General features: G+C 36.2%; 1 protein-coding gene across 1 annotated transcript; it reads right to left on the bottom strand.

Annotated features, from left to right (window-relative positions):
* Nucleotides 1-9,823: 9,823 nt before the first annotated feature.
* On the bottom strand, nt 9,824-13,054 carry LOC131159593 (linamarin synthase 2-like). Its single transcript, XM_058114625.1, has 2 exons — nt 12,388-13,054; nt 9,824-10,870 (listed from the first exon to the last, which is right to left on the bottom strand). The coding sequence occupies exons 1-2, from the start codon at nt 12,914-12,916 to the stop codon at nt 9,945-9,947; spliced, it is 1,455 nt and encodes a 484-aa protein (XP_057970608.1). The 5' UTR covers nt 12,917-13,054; the 3' UTR covers nt 9,824-9,944.
* Between the last annotated feature and the right edge of the window lie 1,075 nt (nt 13,055-14,129).

Below are 14,129 nucleotides of genomic sequence, written 5' to 3'. Positions count from 1 at the left end.
TGAATGAATCTTAGGGCGGCGTCTACAACTACAAAGTCCAATGATCATGAAATCGATGCACATGTGACACAAGTATACCGTTTCACGTACAAGAACATAACTGAATGTCACACAGGCTTGTTCATATTCAGTACACACAACTCGAAAGAACGTCACTAAAGCAAGTTTCATTATTTAAATATCATTCAAGAACAGAATACTCACATGAAGTTAACCGGCAGCACAATTCAGAGTTAATCGAGTCATATAAGTTCGAGTATAAACAGGTAAGCTCTCGAGGTGTGTGTGATGTATGTGACTTAGTACACCTAGGATACCAGTGGACACCTATAGAACGGTCGGTTAGACTCGGTCTAACTGGTATACCCTCAAAAACACTCAAAAAGAAAGAAATGGATTCACTTGTCATATGTGAGGAGGAGTGTCGTGATCAAACATCCCACATACTGAAACGAACGAACGTTAAGTACATGGAGTGGACTAGTCTGAGAAGGATCTAGCCTATTTGTGAGGTGTCGGGTCCTTCACCCTAGCATCTTCTCACCTACTCGCCATATCCAACCTAGACCACCCTAGATCAACTTATTCACAAACTTGTCGGGAATACATCTGAGACATTAACCGGTTGAAGCATCTTCATATGTGGAAAACATGTGTCGTGTCTTTGACTTTTTGTGATATGTCTATGGAGCCGGCGTTGACATTTCATTTCATGCGCATGTTTATTACTTATTCTTTCTTCTGTTCATTCTTCTTTTTCTGTCTTTTCTTGATCAATTAGGACAATCTTTACACTTCTTTTGTAATCTTCAACAATCATTGGGAATTGCGCTCGAATAGTTGTCCATGAACTAAGTCTATCTCTAGGGGTGGCTCAGCCTTCACATCTTGAGTAGGCTACAAGACCTAGGTTTTTATCTCCCCACTAGGTGTCACCTCTAGGCTAGAAAATCAAAACATAGACTAGTGTACAAAGGATATCCAGAAAAAAAAAAAAAAAAGAAAGTTGAGTTTCATGAACTCTGAGCTGACGTCAAAAACTTAAAAAAACGATAATTGGTTCAACAATACCTGACAAGGTGTTATAGTCATCATGGGTGTTCTCTCAGTGCTCACAGGAAACCCTAAGTGCAATGAATCGCGTGAATGTTTTTATTTAGCCTTGTGAGGTGCCATGTAAATACAGGAAATTATATAGGCAGATTAACACGAATGTAAGACCAATCAATTCTTCATGGAGTCATAAAATCATATAAAGAGAAACTATGCATGATTGACTCAAGTGTGTCATTCTTAAGTTATATGCAAGTACGTGAAGGGTATGAGTCAGTGTTAAGCATGGCAAAATGCAGTGTAATTCCTCAGTGCTCTTCCTTTCTTTCTTTCTTTTTTTTATTATCATTTTGATTTTTTTTGATTTTTTGATTTTTTGTGATAATATAAAACCCATATAAAAACCAGTATGTGTACGTACACAGTGTCACATGCAAATGCTCATCCCCCCCAACTAAAGTGGAACATTGTCTTCAATGTGAAAGCATAGGGGAAATAGAAAAGATTGTACACGGGAAAGGTAAGGCGTACCTGAACAGGGGGGTAATGGAAAAGAAAAACTGAACTACGAGAAAATGGACTTGAAAACTAACTAAAATTAATATAAGATAAAATAAAAGGAAAAGAAAAACATCACAATTGTCTGGTGGAGGCTTAGGAGGAATTTCGTCTGGTAGCCGCAAGTCTATAAATTGCATCGGCGGTTCTCCAAATTTGAGCCGCCACAATCGATCAATCTTCATATCTGCATGAAAATCAGCCTCAAATGAATTAATACCCGTTAAAATACCAAACAATATGTGTGCAGATCGACCCCTATGTGTTAACAATAAAGGGTCTTTATTCAACATCGCGTTCGCGAAATTTGCTTCTTTACGAACTAACGTGTGATGGGAAGTTATTGGATCAATTACCGGTAGTTCTTCATAAGTATTAACATTAAAGGTTTTACCTAGTTCCTTGAAAATTAGATTCTCACTAGACTGGTCACCCTATTTATCGGGTGTACAAATCATCGTACCACTGCAAGCGTCTACTTCCACATTAGGCTCCTTGGCATTTGATTCAGGCGGGAGTGACAGTTCCATGGTTTCTGGGCTCTGAGAAGGAGGTACCACAGGTTGGTACTCATCATTGGTATCAGTCTCCGCATTAACTGACTGCTCCACTTCTAGGCTCGTTTTCTCTGATTTTTCTTTGACCTCTTCTAGTTCAGCTGTAACTTCTGTACCTGGGATAACTGGTTGCCCGTCGATGAGCATCTTAGGTTGGGGAACTTCTTTCTCGCTTCTTTGAGTAATGGCAGTCTCTATTGTCTCAAAGAGAACATCGTGCATTTGTTGTTGTGGCTGCTCGTACTCTTGAGGACTAGGCTGAGGTTCCACCAGCAATTCTTCATTTTCTAAGATGTCCTACTGCGTTTTTATCGCATTAATGGTATCCCACAATTCATTATTATGATTGACTTGAGTTTGCATGAACTGCTGAAGCATGGTCGCCATCTGTGTTATGCTATCCTTAAGAAATTTTGATGGCATACAGCTCTTAGGGATCTGTTATGGCTGGTATTGAGGCGGAGGATCATCTGGATAGTATGTTGGCTCATATGTTTCTCTACCACTAATTGTGCTGATAAGGTGTGCAGTCATGGGTGCCTGATTGTATCGTCGGCGAGAGTTGAAGTTTGATGTAGGAGATCACATGTTCCTGAGAGTTGCATCAATGTAACCCTAGGTACATTAGACCATATGAGATATTAGAAAGAGTTGGTCTAGTTGCGTCCAGGCTAGCGTTGTCATCGGTGCTATCAAAAATTCGTGACGTATTCCATGTATCCATGTTGAGGAAGTATGTCTCAGATCCTTCACACATGATCAGTTATGAATCACTAGAAATCAAAGATGCCCTATCATATAAAGAGGTGTCCGTTCAGATTCTAAACCGAAAGGAACAGGAATTACTCACAAAAAGGATCCCCTTGGTAATAGTACTTTGGCGCAATCACGCAGTTGAGAAAGTTTCATGGGAATTAGAGAAGAAAATGCGTCAGAGATATCCACTCCTATTTAGCGGGACCTAGCGTTGAACTGTAAAGGTAAAGGTAAATAATTGTTTTTGACTTTTTCGTGTACAGCGTAGGGTAGTTAGTTATAAGTTAGTGTTTTTGATTCTAGGTTATGTGGGATTTTGGGAGAATTTTGATTTGGCTATTGTAATCTCCCAGAGCCATTTATGTAACCACAGTATTCTTCCGCCATGAGTGAGGGTAATTAATAAAATTTCGACAATTTGTCCTCAAATGCTCGTACAAGTGATTAACAAATTTTGAGGACGAAATTTTTATGAGGGGAGAATTTAGAGACCCAAAAAAAAATTAAATAAATAATAATAATAATAATAATAATAATAATAATAATAATAATAATAATAATAATAATAATAAGTAAGAAAAAGGGGAAATTGTTTTGATACAGGCCAAACCGTCGACGGTTTTGAGTTACTGAGGGGCAGTAAGGGTAAAACGGTGAAAAAATAGCTTGGTTAAAACCAAACCGTCAACTGTTTCAGGCCAAATGGTCGACGGTTTTCCCCTGGCCAACAGCCTATAAATTGAATTCAAGTCATTTTTTTTTGGGATAAAAACTTATAAATCTCTCTCTTTCTCTCTCTAGGGGTTGCGACACTCTACTGCTCTCTCTTCATTTTCTCCCTCAAATCCTACCCGAATTGAGGATCGGACACTACTACGAGGTCCTAGGTCTACCCCTCATCATTTTAACCGGAGCAGTTTTGTGAGTTAGGCTTCCTAGGCACCACTCCAAAACTAGGGTAAGTAAGATGTTTTAAATTTTAATTAGTCATTGAGACTATGTGGACCTAGGAATGTTAAAATGATTATTATTCTAGGGTTGAGTTGATTAAATTAGGGTATATGGATATAGGGTGTTGTGTGAGCGCTGCAAGCACTGTTCTTGGATCCCTGTTGGCATATCTCTAGGAATCGGGTAAAAGGAATAAATTATGTCAAATTCTTTAGAAATTAACTCAATTAATTGGAAGTACGAGAATATGAAAATATTGTATGTGATTTTTTGATATATCAGGCATTTGAAAAATACTGGTTTTGAATTATTATGTATTTATCTGGGCAAGTATTATTTTATGAAATACTACTTAAAACTTGTGTGGCAAGAGTATTGGTTTGGTTACCATATATTTTACATGTGGAATCATTTTGTGATGAAATTTGATTTATACTCGTAGATATTTTGAATAAAAGAATATGATTTTATATTTAGCTTTGTGGAAATATTTTATGATAGAATGTGATTTATACTGGTTATGTGGAATATTGAAAAATACAGACATGATATTTTGATACGGAGAAATGTGATTTATACAGACAAAATATTTTGATATTGAGATTACTCTGAAAATTATGGAAATGAGAACCTTGATGGACCAGAGATGTAATTGAGAGCACGGTACCGTTGCTAGGAAATGAGTCAGTGCAACCACACTTCTCGAGGAGAGTGTTGGTATGGGAAGTCGATTTAGCTTGCAGAGGGATGTTGACCGCCCCTGGGTCTGGACCAGGTTGTAGTAGGCCAATTGTACTACAGACGAGCTATGTTTTGACTTGGCTATGGTCGGGTGGCCATATGCTAAGTCCAACCTTTAGGCCGCACAATCCAGTCATGTGGGGTGATTATTGGTTTCTCATTACAAACATGATGAAACTACTTTTACAGACATGTTGGGTTTCAAACCCAGGAAAACGTATTGAATACATACATATTTTTTAGAAAAATATATAGTTACAAATGTGTATATATATATATATATATATATATATATATATATATATGAGTGGATATTTCATGATTACTTAGTTAAATTATTTGTGAAATGAACGTGTTTTGATTCATTTAAACTCATGTTGCCACACACTGACAATAATTTATTCCAACTTACTGGGAGGTGTCTTACTCCTTAATATATTAACATTTCAGGGAATCTAAGGAGACGGGCTTAGAGAGCTCTAGGCAGGATTAGTGTTTTGAGAAATTAAATTTAGTGTCGGTGAGACTTTTGTTTTGTTTATATACAGATATGTTTATGTACCTTGGGTTATATAGGTGGTTTGGGAGAGAGATACTTTTGTATTATGGTGGTATAGTACTCTCGTATGTTTTACCCATGGGATGCATATATTTTGTTTTCATTGTATTGTAATATAACTTATAGACAGTCATACCCAGTAACCTACTTAGGAATCGGGTGGTTTATATTTATGGTATCAGACTTGCATACAATATATATATATAGTATAATTTTCGGGTCGTCACATACCACGTCTACCATACCGATAGCAGGCATTCGTCCCAACTCAACATTCCCCCACATGCCTCTTGTTACATGTAGGGTAGGTAGGGTATGCTTGATTACCCTGGTATGCTTGACTTCCCATCTCTTGTCTCTAGCCCCCACTATTTCTGTCTCTCCTCCAAGGACTCTGACTAGTAATTACTTGAAAACTAGGAGGTGTGGGCCTCTTCCTCTGACTCTGCACCCTAGCACCTCTCTGTATGCTGGTCTCGATTACCGTAACTTTATCTACCAATTCTGAAAAGTTTTGGACGTAGAAAGCCACTACCTGTTTATAAATTCCCTGCCTCAATCCTCCCTCAAATCTCTTCGCTTTCTTCTCCTCATCTGGCATCATATATGGGGTAAAATGGGACAACTCAAAAAAATTTGCTGTATACTATTGAACTGTCAAGTGCCCCTGGGTCAAATTTAGAAATTCCTCCGCTTTAGTATTGCTTGTAGTAGCGGGGAAGTACCGATAAAAGAAGATTCCTTTGAAGTGGCTCCAGGTCAAAGATGCGGGTTCAATCCTCTGTTCTTCTAATAATTTTACTGACCTCCACCAATGCTTAGCCTCCCCAATCATCTTAAAAGTAGCAAACAAAACTTTTTTCTCCTTAGTGCAAGGGAAAACTGCCAATATTTCTTCAATCTCCTAGACCCAGTTTTTTGCAACAAATGGGTTGGCCCTTCCTAAGAAAGTAGGGGTATGCATACGAGCAAACTGCTCTATGGTGCATCGCTGGCCAACTAGTGGGTAATCAGGCTCCCTAAAGTTTCTCACAATCTCCGCCATAACTTTTTGGGCTACACTACGCAATACTGCATCTGAATCACTGCCAGCCATGTTGGAAGGCCCCTCGTTGCTACTACCTCCAGCATGTGCATTGTTAATCTCAGGGTCCATCCTCAAAATAGAATGAGATAGTCTCAGAATCCTAATATCATAACACGATTGATGCATTTATCTAACTAAGAAACCATAAAATATCCTCATGCAACTAATTAACTTAACATCCATAATCCCAATTTAAAATCCAGTCTTCCTACTCAGAAATAAAAACTGATGATAGTTTGTCATGGCTTTCTTGAAATTTTCATTTCAGGAAAAACACAGAAATAACCACAAAATTCTGCCTCCAGGCTGCAAGACAAAACCTCAAATTCCTATCTTGTCTTCCAATAATGTCTTACTAGAATCCTGATCTACCCATTTCCGACCCTCATCAAGATCCATTCCTATACTCAGGTATTATTATCCATTAAAATCTACAAAACTTAGAAACCTAGGTTCTCTGTGTGTGTAAATCATTATATATATATATATATATATATGTATATAAAACTTTCCCTAGGACATTCATATATCTCGTCATGTAATAACCCCAAATAACCAGGTTGTGCGGCCCGTAGGCTAGACTTAGTAATTGCTGGCCTACCACGCTAAGTCAAACATAAAAGTCTGTAAGTACGATTGCCTACCCAGCCAGGTTCAGACCCATCCTGCTCCTTGCAACACTTCACGATCCAATCAACTATCCAACACCAACACTTTGTCTGAGAAGTGTGATTGGACTGTCTGATCTGTACACCCAGCCTTGTCCGAACCCATCTTGCTCTCCGCAACACTTCTAGGGCTAGACACAAGGGGGTTACACTATCAGACTTGCTAGCTAGCTACGGTACCGTGCTCTGAACATAATTAGTCCATCAGGGTTCTGATATCATATAGTACAATTTATGATATAACTGTTATTGTGATCTCATTTCATACTCATTATTCCATATATATGTGTAAGTTATGTTTTCATTGTCACGTCCTTTATGTTAAATCATAATCGATATAAAATCATCATATTATAACTATCTTGGTACAAAACCGGCATAACATATCATAACTCGGCCTAAAGCCGTCATTTCATAACTCTGCATAAATTCGTCATGTCATGTTTTCTACATAATTTTGTTGTATCATGAATTTTGTATAATTTTTTTCATATCATGAATTCTGAAAATAAATTTGTAATTTCGTAAATCATGTATAAATATGTCATATTATTATTCTTGTATAAATCTATCATATTAAAATTCTGAAATAATTATGTCATAATTTCATTACTCATGCTATACAATTTGAGTAAATATTTCTTTATATAATAATCTAATTGAAAAACTATTTTATTCTGCTGAAAATATTTGTATAAACTTTCCTAGGGTTTACCCAAATTCAAATACCAGGTTTTTCCCAAAACATACATATAATAAATTTCAAAATCTATCATTTTCATATGCCCGAATAACCAAAAAATTATATATATTATTCTTGTAATCAAATACTATAATTTGAGTGATTAAATTATTAAAAATGACTGACATAATCTATTCCCCTTACCTGTTTACCGAAGGTATGCCTGCAGGGATCCTAAAATGATGCCTACAACATTTGGAGCACAAAACCCTATATTCATATACTCTAGTTTAATCGGTTCATCTCTAAAACATTTAACATAATTTTATTCTCCTAATCTTAACTCTGGAGTGATGCCTAGGATCCTGTAAACACAAATTCGCTCCGATTAAAATGATGAGGACCGCTGCTAGGCCTTAAAAATGATGTCTGATTGTGAATTCGGTTAAAGATTGGAGAGAAAATGAAGAGAAAAAGAGAGAGGATTTGCAGCCCTAAGAGAGAGAGAGAGAGAAAGAGAGAGAGAGAGAGAGAGAGAGAGAGAGAGAGAGAGAGAGAGAGAGAGAGAGAGGAATTTTAATTTTTCCCACAAATGAGCTTAAGTCCCTTTATATATAAGCTGCAACCTAGACTAAACCGTCGATTGTTTGGTCCCACACCAAACTGATTTCCCCTTTTTCCGTATTATTTTTATTATTATCATTTTTCCGAATCTCTATATGGAACCTAAAAGAGAATTTATTTATTTATTTATTTTATTTTTGCTTAAACAAAAGGCATAAATGTCTCTTGAGAGTTTGATAAACAAATAAGGGTCTTCTTGAAGTTCCAAAAATTTCACGATTTGACAAAACTAAAAGACATGGATCAAGTTTCAAAATTTTCATAGAGCTCTCATGAGATTTTAAAATTTTCACAAAACTCCCTTCACATAACACTTATATCCCCTCAAAAATGTTATCCTTTGTCAAGTATAAGAAGAGGTTTTTTTTTTTTTTTTATACAAATTTCAAGAAAAGTTTGTGAAAATTTTAAATCTTAGAGTGATCATTAAGATTTTCAAAATCTCATAAAAAATCCTTACCTTTTTATTAAATCTTGGGAGACGTCGGTATCTTTTTTTATTTTTTTTTATTTTTAATATTTTAATGTTAAAGGGTAAAAGAGTATGGAGGTAGGAGTTGGACTTTATGCAAAAGAGACCAAATGTAGAGATAAGGGGATAAACTTGCTTCTTAGCCTTTTGTTTGTATACATTGGCGGTTGTCTAAAAATTCAAAGGCTTTTCTAGGATTTTTTATTATGATAGGGGCAAGAGCGACTTAAAAAAAAAATAGTTTTAGTACCTAAAAATTTGTCTTTGAATATCTTAAACTTTAACACAATTTCTATTTTTCCAATTATTTTTTCTCTTACTCGATCATTAAAAATGTCTTCATAGCCACTCAAAACCTCCCAAGATACTTTTTTTAACGGTACTCTCAATTCACAATTTTGTCAGACAATAAGTGATAATAACTAGTACAACACTTAATATAATCAAATTCTCCTTTATTTAATTAATCTTATTGAAAGTGCTTAGATCATCACCTTTTTTGTCTCGTAGGATAAGCACCATGAGACTATTTTTTTGGTAGATCTAGATTTTTGTATACTTTACTTTAAATTAGTTAAATTTTAGATTTTAGGGTTAACTTATGGACGAATGATATCTAAACTATCGCTAAAGTTATACTCTGATTTTCAAAATTTTGCTTTATTAGATGTACACATTCAATTATCAAACAAAACTTAAAATTTTACCTATTAGTTAATATCTAATCAAAGAAAAACATTCAAAAAGTACTCAAAAACTATTCATGCTCTAATGTGTAACATTTATAAAACCAAAACACACATATGTTTTGGATGCTTTTGTGATTATTGGGCACTATTGTTGACTATGTATCAATGATGCTAACATAACATGCTTAAAATTGCAAAGAGAAATCTACCTCCTCTCTCTCTCTTTTTTTTTTTGGTTGGGTAACTAGTGATTAAGAAGGCTCACTAGTCACAACTTTAAAATTTTGCACCCACATTTCTCATTATTGGTTTCGTGATTATTGGACATTAATATCCCAACACTCAATTAACAAGAAATAATACGTAATGTCTCATTAATATTAATTAATTAAGAGAGAGAGAGAGAGAGAGAGAGAGAGAGAGAGAGAGAGAGAGAGAGATCTATATATATATATATATGGAAACTTAAATTGATGACAATACAATATTTAAAAATAATGCAATGCAAGCATAGCAAAGCTTGTACATAATAACTTAATTATCAACACTACCCTTCATAATGAAGAGCCTCCCTTACAAATCTATTAAAGTTTGTGTAAGATGAACCCCCAAAACTAGTAGCTTCCTTTGCTTTCTTCTTCCACTCCAGAACCCTCTTCCTCATCTTCTTCCCTTCCTCTCCTTCCATCAACTCTCTAACAAGAGCTTCAATCTCCTCCCTTTTCACATCATGATTAACCTCCATCCCAATCCTCCACTCCCTATTAGCATACCCGCAATTTGTACTCTGCTCTGCAAAAAAAGGCCATCCAATCATGGGCACTCCTGCACTTATGCTTTCTATCATAGAATTCCAACCACAATGGCTCAAAAAGGCACCAATTGCAGGATGAGAAAGCACCTGAAATTGTGAGCACCAACTCACCAACAACCCTCTATCTTTAATTTCCTCAAAGAACTCCTCAGGCAATGTAGTGGACTCACCTATCACGATGTCTGGTCGAACTATCCATAAAAATGGATGGTTGCTATTGGCAAGCCCCCATGCAAACTCTAGCAAGTGGTGGGGGGTCATCACCGTGACACTTCCATAGTTGACGTACATGACAGTGTTAGGAGGTCGCTCGTCAAGCCAGTGGAGACAATGGGAATCTTCTTTCCAGAGGCTAGGGTTGGGAGAGTCGAGTGAGTAGGTGGGTTGAGCAAGCAAGGAAAGGGGACCACATGTGTAGATAGGGGGAGCGATGGAGACGAGGGCATCCAAGACTTCTTGTTCTAGGGCATCAAATGTGTTGAGGAGGAGGACAGGGGAGCGAAGAGAGTTGTGAGCCTCTTCGCCCATGAAATTGAACATGATTTCATCAGGGTTTGTTGTTCTAAGAAAGGTTGGTAGGTCTCTTAGACAAATATTCTTCATGCCTGGGACCCAATCTATGGGCATGTTGAGAGTCTGATCATTGATGGATTCCTCATCTATGAAAAATGAAAAAAGTACATAAATCTTTGATTGACTTTAGCACATAGCAATGAATCAAATTTGTTCACTTAGTTTCCATTTTACTAAGTGCTCCCATCCCCTATCCTCATATGTGGGAAGGCATAGGTTCAACCCCATTGGAAACTTCTCTCATAATGTGGATTGGTAGGCTATTCATGCATAAACTATTGAAAAAAGACTGTAAAATTATATAAAGTAAAAGAATCAATAAAAAAAATATTTCTTGCACTTTTCTCTTTGTTTATCATTAAAATACTTTTTAGAGAATAAAGTTTAAATAAAATGGAATATCATGTAAGATTTACAACAACTAATTTAGCCCGTTTAGCATTGAATTTAGATTTTGTAGCAACCCCCCACCCCAAAAACATAAACTCATGTGGTATGATTTTAATGAAAGAAACACAATACTTTTATACCATGCAAGTCTTTGTCCTATAAATCGTACCAACCCAAACAATGCCAGCATTGTGTACATACACAGAATCATTTTCCCTACAAATATCTTTTTGCAAAATATAAAATATTAATGTGGCACCACCTCATTACTTAGTAGTAAATCACAGTACTTTCTGAACTTTGATGTCTGCGGTGATTTAATGTGCATTAAAAAATGAAATGGCCCATTCGCTAAACTGTTTGTGAGTTGCCCATGCTTCAACCATTTCACTAGTCTACAGGGCCCTGCCTCTCCTGCTCAAATCCCAAAAACAAAAACACTCAAAACATGCAGTACACTGATTGTCCCTATTTGGCCCATACCTCTGTTTGCTTTTTCCCACTAAAAAACAACATGATGCAATAATTATACAAAAAGTAAAAATAAATAAAAACACCAAACAAAGCAAAACAAAATATTTTTTTGTACAAAGGAATCAAATTTATAGCTTCATTTTATCATGTTTTCCATTCAAATTTTCATTTAACTCCTTTTCTAATCCCATTCCATCCACCAACCAAACATGATGTTAATTATGTGATGGCCAGAAATCAGGGAAACACAGAAGTTATTCCCTCCAGCCAATTTTCACTTGTTTAAGCAAAAGCTTTTTTAATTATGAGTCAGTGCTATAAAATATGCATTAGGATTATGCAGACATACACAGAAAATTAAAAAATAAAAACCAAACACACTCAATGATATACGTGGTTTAACAAAATTTTTTAATATATCATTATGAAGACACTGTTTTTGTTTCAAGCCTAGACTTCATATGCATACACAAGAAAATGCTAGTCATCTCAGTATTGTGTCTTACCAAAATATATCCTGCAATTATGAGATATTATAATAATATAATAACAACATTTCCTAGCATGTGCTTCAAGTGAATAATCCTTCTAAATTAGTATAGAGATATTTGCAGTATGGACTAATTTGCTTAATTGCGTGCTCGTGTTGGTTCTTCTTGACTTATGTGGATTGTTCTACGTGGAAAAATTATTGAAGAAACCCCAAAAGATCCAAAGCTTGGGAAGAAAATTGAAGTACCTTTAAAAGGGAAAATCCCTCTGTTGACAAGCTCCCGGAACTGAAGATACCCCATCATTCCACAAGCAGAGGTTGTCCAAAACTGCACCTCCGGCACCCCAATCTCCTCCGCGGCCTTCATGGCAAAGCTCATCACCCCGTCCGAAATTATGCAACTCACCGGAGGCACACCCTCTTTGGCTGCTGCGGCGGATGAGTTCAGCTTGGCCAGCAAATCTCGAAACGGGGCCAGGCAATTCTTGCGGGTGGAATCGCACAGCGACGGGACATGTTGGGTTGCATCTTGATCCGACGGCGGCAGCCCGTCGGGGATGGACTCGAAGCGGAAGTGGGCAGAGCCCTTGACGGCATCGGGGCCGTGAGATCGGATCAAGCGGTTGTGGTTGAAGTGGGTGTTGACGAAGGTGATGTGAAAGCCTCTGGAATGGAGGAGCTTAGCCAGCAGCATCATAGGAGTCACGTGCCCTTGTGAAGGGTATGGAACGCAGACTGCATGTGGCTTATTTCTTAATCCTTCATATGAACCCATTCTCTCTCTCTCTCTCTCTCTCTCTCTCTCTCTCTCTTCAAGAGACTTGGGAATTATCTAGAAATGAAGGGTTGAGGAGATTATAAGGATTGTAAGGTACAGCTAGCTCTGAATAAAGATTTTATGATGGTTGCATGCTCATAATGACATCATTCAATGATCAATCATTTTGGAAAAGAAAGTATCTTTTTTTTTTATTTTTTTGGTAGCTCTAGGAAGTTAAAATAATCATCTTAATGACTAGTCTTAAGCATGGTTCATCATATTTGAGTGCAAATGGAAGTGACACTTCCAACTTTGTATTTTATTTAGGGTAAAAGATATTTACTTTTCCTCACATTTGACAAAAAGGACATTTACCTTCCCTATTTCAAAATTTTTAAAAATCACTCTTGAGATTTCCACAAACCTTCCCTTTACCAAAAAGACACAACCTCCCCTTTTTTTAAGGAGGCTTGCAGCATTTTTGAAATCTAAAAAAAATGTCAAAGAAATTTTTGGAATCTCAAGAAGGTCCTTTCCTCTTTATCAAATCTCAAGAAAGATCATTATCTTTTTATCAAACCTATAGAGAGGTGAGCGTCTTTAGTGCTTCTTTTTTTTCTTTTTCTTTTTTTATTTATCATTGAGTTATTAAGACATTGAAAAATGTTAAGGTAGTGTTTAGGAAGATAGATTTCGGACCTTAGATTTAGATTTGGACAAATTTCAATATAATTTTATATATCATTTTATCCAAATCCAATGCAATTGCAACAACCCAAACCAGAGTGGGTTCTTGTATGTAATATTTTTAGCGAAAGCAAATAAAACTCAATTTAATTATACCAAAGCACTAATTTAGCTTTATTACAAATATATATTACAACTATTAAAAACTAACATTCTTAGAATTCCTAAATACATAAACATAATCTAAATGGTATTGAAAGTCGAGGTGTAGCCCCAAGAGGGGGGGTGAATTGGGTTATTAAAATTTTCTTTTAATTCTTTTCAAGAATCTTCAACCTCTTGTTAATTTATCAAATACATAACAAAAGCTAAGTTATTTAATCAATCCACAAACCAACAATCAATCAATCAAATAACCAATCAATCAACCACAGAATACCAAATCAAGATACGATGTGAAGCTCTTTGGCAATTTTCAGCTTTTGCAAGAACTCAAAGTAGAGTTTGCTTGTAGCCTTGCGAATATATGTTTGTTTCAAAC

This window comes from Malania oleifera, chromosome 7, assembly GCF_029873635.1.
Source record: "Malania oleifera isolate guangnan ecotype guangnan chromosome 7, ASM2987363v1, whole genome shotgun sequence".
Lineage (NCBI taxonomy): Eukaryota > Viridiplantae > Streptophyta > Magnoliopsida > Santalales > Ximeniaceae > Malania > Malania oleifera.
Note: the sequence above shows the minus strand (reverse complement) of the source record. Positions and strands in the feature narration are given on the sequence as shown.